Source organism: Fundulus heteroclitus, chromosome 5 (genome assembly GCF_011125445.2).
Source record: "Fundulus heteroclitus isolate FHET01 chromosome 5, MU-UCD_Fhet_4.1, whole genome shotgun sequence".
In the NCBI taxonomy this organism is placed as follows: Eukaryota; Metazoa; Chordata; class Actinopteri; order Cyprinodontiformes; family Fundulidae; genus Fundulus; species Fundulus heteroclitus.
The window spans coordinates 26892772-26900118 of NC_046365.1; the positions used below are offsets into that span (position 1 = coordinate 26892772).

Here is a 7347-nt window from a genome sequence, read left to right on the forward strand (position 1 = left end):
TGATATAACATCTTTCCCTATACTATACTTTTAAAAGTGATCTGGTGTTGAGCTTTGATAATATAGTTTTGTCTTGATTCATGTACTATGTCCCAAAACTTTAAATACATAAAACAACACTGACATTATCCTGTATCGGCTTACATTTTATTCCAATTATGTTTGCCGAGACTCCTTGAAACAGTTGTGAATTGAGATACTTTGTTTCTAATTCTTCAGATACATTCCTGAGTTGGTTTATGCAGTCTGTTGTGCTTAAATAAGTCCACGGCATCAACATAATGCCACAGACATGCCCTATGAATAAAAATAGAGTAGCTGTGCAGAAAAGCTGGATGGATGTGAACATTTTAGGAATTTGTGAGATATTTACAAGTTGGAAAACAGATTATTTTCTTCTGCCTCTTTATTGCTGCAAGGTTCCTAATTGGCCCAAATAACTCTGGGTTGATTAGATTTCACTGGATTGCTCGAGCAAGACTCCACTCCAGTGCAGCACACCAGCATATAGGGTGGATGAAGTCTGACACCTAGTGGAATAAGATGAAGATGATCTGATTTTTTATTTTAGGTGGTAGTGATGTGCTGCTGCAATTAGACAAATCTATTGGTTCTTCTAAATCAGTGATTGCCAAACTGTAGGGCCAGCCTCCTAAAGAGGAGACCCACAGAGCTCATGGGGTCCCATGCACATTAATGCCAAAGGGACATATTATGCACATAATAAAAAGACAACACACTGAGATGATCTAGGGAAACTTTATATGCATCATGTGCTGTTTTTGCACATTATTTCTAACTCTTGCGAGCGTGTCTATGAACTTAAAATTAAGTACATTGTAGGACACCATTTTCTTTTAAAATAAAACAAAATATGAGCATTCCTTACAAGCATGTTCTGTCTATCACGTTCACACGGTGAGATTAACTGACACAGGCGCAGCTTCCTGAATCAGATGCTGTGGACAAACTGGAGTAAAATGTAAAATAAATAAAGTCTAATTATGCTGAGTTTACATAAAGTCTGATTATCAAAGGAAGTGTGGTGCTGAAACTTTAAAACCAACCTTTCAGTTTTCTGGCTAATTCAGAGAGAAACCAATAGGAAGAAGGATATTGACAAAAGAAAAGGCGTGTTGGGGGAAAACGATTCCTCAAGTATGATCCTCGAACTAAAGTATTTTTGAAGTTTTTGAAGAAAAAGAATGTTATACATTATCAATAATAACATATCAACCAGCAATCACGTGACGCCACCAGGGGAAATTGGGGGGGGAAATGTTTTTTTTTCACTGTAAGAAGATGTCCTTTCATTTAAATGAGATCGGGAACCACATATAATAAGTATGCGTGAAACCGTGATTATTAATCATGTGGGTCTGAGAGGAGCAGACAAGCTTTCTAAACTAAAACATTTTGCACGGACTTACTGCAAGGAGTTTGCACGTTCTCCCTGCGCCTGTGTGGGTTCTTTCCGGGTACTCCTGCTTCCTCCCACAGTCCAACAGCAGGACTATCAGGTTTATTGGTCTCTTTTGGTTAGGGTTGAATGACATTGACTGGTGTCTTGCGTGTTTATATGCTGTGATGTCATTGCAACTTGTACCCTGCCTCTTACCCACTGGAGATAGGCACCAACCCACCCACGGTGACACTATAAGAGGATATAGACAATGGATGGATATCATTATTAGCATACTCGTGGTTTTCAAACCTTTTAGTTTGACTTTATTTGCCGTTCTCTACTAACACACCCACCCCATAATGTCTTGTGTATTACGTTCTGTTTTCTACAACAGATCAGTCTAGAGAAAGGCAAAGTGGCTTCTTATCTGTATGCAAAGGGTTAAATTAAAAGTTAGGTGTAATTTCACTGGGAAATGACATCTTCACTGATATCTGCGCCAAAGGGGAAATTTTTTACAGCCAGTGTTCTTAAGCAGGGCTCACAATGCACACAGCACTTAGTTTAATCCTGTTTCTTTACAAGCTGCAATCAGCAAAGCTACAAAATTGCTCTACTTCCGTTCCACCCAGCCCTGAGGCTGCCGTGTTTTTTCATGAGCGGAGACGGTCCTGTAAACTATTTTAACGAGCCCTAAAATGTCATTCGAGACTCACAGCGCTTGGTGAAAGCAATTGTCGTGAAGGTTCGCAGAAAGCTGTAAGCGCGAACCACTTGTCACTCGACGTGCCAGTCATTGAGCTGGTTCTGAGGGATTTCAAAGGGTGCCCTACCCTGCCAACACCATGCAGAAAGGATTTGAACCTTGTTGCTGCAACGCAGTAGAGCCAACAGCTGCACCAAAGTGCTGCCCCCATCATGTTTTAGACTCTAGGCTGTCTTGAGGAAACAGAAAGTACAGGGTAACAATGGTGCTTGCAACACCATCGTAAATGTGGTTAATCTTGAAAGAGGACCAACACTTTTCTCAGTACTTATTTGCCCTCTTGCAGAAGATAAAAACACACATTCAGCCGTCTTCTGATTAGTCCTCTCAACTTCAAGCTCCCTTTTCGATACTTGGCTGTAGCATTCCAGTTACACAATACAAAACATGATGATTTTACACAATTTTCTAAAACCTTCTGTTTTGTGATGCAAAAAGTTCTTTTTAGGAGTTTGGGAACGCTGCAATTTAAAATGTGCACTTTGAATGCAACAGTGGCACCCAGTGGACAGGAATGGGTGAAACAGTGCACTTCTGGGTTGACCCAAGAACTAAAAAATCCAGTATATATATATATATATATATATATATATATATATATATATATATATATATATATATATATATATATATATATATATATATATATATATATACTTGTAAATTAAAATAATTAGAACAGTGAAGGAGCACAGTAATTAAAAAAAATATGTTTGTTTTTTTTAACTCTGTTACTCAGGCCCTTTAAATTCTTGGAGTTTGAGGTCCAGTTGATGTTTCTAACACCATCTTGGCTTCATCAGTGTTTTTTGAATAATAATGAATCAGTCAATTGAAGCATATAGCACTTTTCAACAATCCATATGGTACACAAAGTGCTTTACAAGCTAAAACACAAACAAAAGGATGCTGAGACAAAATAGATAAAATATAAAAATGTAGAGGAAAATAAAAAAAAGTGCATGACAGCACAATTCAAAACAATTTTAAGAGCTACATAGAAAAAGCAAAGCCAAAAAATAAACAAAGGTTATCCACAGTTGAACAGCTAGGAGTGAAAGGCCTTTCTGAACAGATGCGTTTTTAGCTGTGATTTAACCCATTGGAGCGGTGTGTATGCTTTCGCATTTGATCTTAGATTTAAACAATATTAGAATCCAGTATTGACCAAATCATCCATACCTTAAAATGCTAGAACTAACTCAGGTTCTGCTTTACTTAAACCCATATTTTGACAACTTTTTTATCACTTTTTCCTGGACACACAGATAACGCATCTAAAACTTTGTCCTCCTTTGGTTTGTTTGGCAGCTGCTCCTCTAAAACAGAACAATAAAACCCGTTTGATTAGACACTTTGAGTTACATAATGCCTGTCATGGTGCAGCATGACGAGAAGCGGAGAGAGAGAGAGAAAAAAAAAAACGAGAAGGCTGTCTTTGTTGGCTTATAGCCGGCTTGGTTCAACCAGATTTTTGGAGCCATTGAACCATAGATCCTGAGAGTTTGTGAAACTCTGGTTTTAATTTTGAGCTGCTCTCCTCAAAACCCACAATAGCAGGGCAAACATCAATAAAAAAATAAATAAGTGTGAAATTCTGATCCGAACCACAAGTTTCAAGTACTTTGGCGGTAAATTCAGATACTTTGCATAGGCTGTGTAGCATTAATAATATAACTTCATAATTGTCCTGAGAGTAGAAAATTAATTTTTATATACATAAAAAGAAAATGCTTGATTTGTGGTTCTAGAACCATGCTGTTTTGTTTTTGTCTTACCTTTCATGGAACAAATACCGGGAAACTTAAATGCATCTGCATTACAAACCTTTCTAGAATGCATATAGTATCAATGCACGTTGTCGGGTTTTACTGCTGTGCATGACTTTCTATGACATGGTTTTTGTTGTTTTGGTGGATGGAAGCACGCAAAATCTCTAATTCTGGGTCAGCACTCTGATCTTATTACAGTAACAAGCATAGCAACTCCCAACCCTCTGCGTACCCCCAGAAGGCTCCACCGAATAATGAGCTGTAAACAAGCCAGGGAAGCAGACGGCCAGAAATGGGGGGTGTCCAACAAGGACTGACAAAAGATGGTGGGTGTCACCATGGCAGCGGTCAAACCGTTTGGGTCACATGGTTGGGGAGCTCTCTTGAATCTGGAAAGAGGAGGCTTGGAGGAGTCTTTATTCCCACTTTTTGGATGCCAATGGCAGCAGAATGAGTGAAGCCCAGCAGGACCGAGCCCTGGTGGCAGAGAGACTCCGTCTGAACAGCACGGCAGCTTTTGAACATCAGGACGGGGAGGTGAACGTGCCCATGTTTGGTGGGTAACTCTTATATTTAAATTACTTCAAACACAGCAGTTATTGTAAAATGTTCAGAGCTGTTTAGTTTTTTTTCCCCCGTGTTCTGTGCTACCCCAGAGATCAGAGTGTTTAACATCGTCATCCTCGGCCTGGCCTTGACCGTCCTCATCGTTACTGGCCTCTACTGCATCAGCATCTGCTACAGCCGCAGCAGGTCAGCACAACACATGTCTTCCACATGTTTTAAACGTTAAACTCCAAATTCTACATTTGTTTAAGAATAATACGCCGATGCTGCTGTATCTGCAGCGCCACCTTCCTCTTTTAAAGATCTGATACGCACGTATTTAAATGTAAAGTTTAGACAATTTATGCTGAAAAGATATGATTCTATAACCTGACGAGCCAGATGGATGTCGCTCCGCCTAGCTTCACTCACATCCATCTGGGACCTCTCCCATAGAGAGTGATTTCTTCAACCAATTTTATTGTCCAGCCAATCAGGACGCAGGGCTGGAGTTTCATAGATGTGACGTAGTGGAGAAGCGACCGTGACGTGAGACTGTTTTGATTCAGACAACAATGGCGGCTCGCATCGAGGAAGCAAGCGTTAACATTGATGCTGCTATTTCTTCCGTGTTGTCCAATCTGCCTAATATTGTTTCATTAAAAGAACATCAGAGAACGCCTCTGAAGGCTTTTGTTGGTGGAAACCATGTTTTCGCCCTTCTCCGACCGGATTTGGCAAGTTTTGTTTTTTCCTGCGTCGCTCGGGTTGCCGTCGGTGTGAGTGGTTGAAATAGCACGTCGATAAAGATGACAGACAAGTGGCTTATCCAATCATATGCAAGGAATTTTGATAAGGCCCAGCCTCCTGAAACGCCATTCCTATGGATCTGTTCCAGATGGATGTGAGTGGAGCTAGTCGGAGCGAAATTCATTTGGCTAGGGTCAGGTTAATGATTCTAACCTTTATCCGAATCTCGTTTTATAAAGGGGACAAACCAATTTACTTGTGCAGGAATAGTTAATTTAGGTACAAGGGAATTTCATAGTATAAAAGTATGTGCCCCCTTATAGATTTCCTCTGCTTTCAGCCACTTCGTTGCACTTAAATGTTACAGATCAACAAGCATGCTTTACACGAGACACCTAAAAGCTGCAGGGTCCCAGCCCTCGAGGGTTTTAATTTGAGACCCCTGATTTGAGTGATTTAATTTTCCTACAAGTCTGACTTTCATCTTGCTCCTAGAATAGAAGTCAGCCTTTGCATTAATTACGGATGCTTTACGTTTTAACAAAAGGGGGCGGTTACTTTTTCGCCTAAGATGTAACGTGAACTTAAAATGTGATTTATTTATTTTTTCTCCAGGCAGTCAAAGAGAGCCCACGTTTACGAGAGCGCCGTGACGCGTGGCGAGCCGGACACTCCTGTTGCGGTGAAAGCTGTGAAGCGGTCCACCAGCTTCATCAACCCTCTGGCTTTCTTCAGGAGACCAGACGCCGCGAAGGACAACTCCAGGGTCTACTACATCTACAGCAACCCTCTGCCTGTGGGATTAAACGAGGAAGAGGAGGAGGAACACAAAAAAGCCACCAGCAGCTGCAGCAGCAGCAGCAGACCACAGGAGCAGCCTGTGCTGACCATGCCACCGTCGTTACATGAGTATACCCGTGACCCCAGCAGTGGATTCGTCCTGGACCCTCCCATATTTTACCTGCAGCTTTAAACAATTAGAAGATTATTTGCTCTGAAGTCAAGTCTGTGGTCTGTAGTTTGACCCCTGCCACTTCCAGAGGCATGGATGGTCTGTTTCTTCATCTGTTTTGTTCATGCAATGAAATTAGGTTGGCATGAGCCAAGGGACAGGATGGGATTTTAACTTTATGGTAACCTAGAGAAAAAATACCACGTCTGGTTGTACTGGCAATCGGCTTAAGCCGAGTTTGTACAGAGAACATTTTCCTGAGTGAACATTTAAATCTGTTAAGTGCCTACTCAAATATAATTCTTCAAACTGGACAAAATAAAAAGGTTCTTGACAAACAAACAACAATTTGAATTCCATTTGAACCAACAGAGCAGAGGTAAAATAACTACAAATCAAATCCAAGAAGTGTCATTTTTGGATTAAAAAGCTCTGCCTTTACTTACGTTTTTACACAAACTGTCATGTTGGAGCACAATAACCCCTCAATGATCAATGGAAATTACTTTATTGATATTACAGCCATCAAATACTTCTTAAAGGTGCCAGGCCAAATGTCCCTCCTCAGTAAAATGGCTGATAAAAATGTAACTCACCTCCATGTAAAAGCATATTCCCGCCCCCAGACAAATTTGAAAAATTCCATCAAAGTGAGCGTAGAACAGGAGAGGAGGGGCCTGTATTCAGGATGGGGGGGGGGGCTTGATTTGGCATATTGAATCATGGAGAGTGAACAGTTATGCTGGTAGTTTTGGTCTTTTTAGGTGGAGGATTTTTCATCCCCCTCGTCCCCGGAGGTTGAGGGAGGCTTGTGGAGCCCAGCGGGGCTGAGCATTTTCACCTTTGTGCTGCTGGCTCAAGGCGCTGACTCAGTGAAGCCTGAATCCGATGCTGCAGAGGCAATGGAGGACAGGATCGGTCCAGTTATATATTATATTTATGTCCTGCTCTGTAATCCAGGCAGGATCACCGGCAGCTTTGCGCATCATTATTCATTTGTAATGTGGACACGAAGCACGGTTGATCTAGAGAGGGAAGTTCACAGTAACTGCGGGAAAGTTAGTTCTGGGTTGGATAGCGGACATTTGTGCTCCGCGGCTTCAGCGCCGCCTGCCTCCTGTTAGAGTTGATACAGGGAGGCTGATCTGTGGCTGCT

General features: G+C 41.3%; 1 protein-coding gene across 1 annotated transcript; it reads left to right on the forward strand.

Annotated features, from left to right (window-relative positions):
- The first annotated feature begins 4228 nt into the window (after positions 1 to 4228).
- si:dkey-246e1.3 lies at positions 4229 to 6569 on the forward strand. Its single transcript, XM_036137322.1, has 3 exons — positions 4229 to 4499; positions 4600 to 4696; positions 5855 to 6569. Exons 1-3 carry the CDS (start codon positions 4394 to 4396, stop codon positions 6210 to 6212), a joined length of 561 nt encoding a protein of 186 aa, XP_035993215.1. The 5' UTR covers positions 4229 to 4393; the 3' UTR covers positions 6213 to 6569.
- Positions 6570 to 7347: the final 778 nt, after the last annotated feature.

Bases quoted from the DNA above. Each gene is read 5' to 3' on its own strand.
- si:dkey-246e1.3 (XM_036137322.1), top strand. From the start codon at position 4,394: ATGAGTGAAGCCCAGCAGGACCGAGCCCTGGTGGCAGAGAGACTCCGT. The intron at 4,500-4,599 runs GTGGGTAACTCT...GTGCTACCCCAG, and splicing joins GGTGAACGTGCCCATGTTTG to AGATCAGAGTGTTTAACATC. The intron at 4,697-5,854 runs GTCAGCACAACA...TTTTTTCTCCAG, and splicing joins ATCTGCTACAGCCGCAGCAG to GCAGTCAAAGAGAGCCCACG.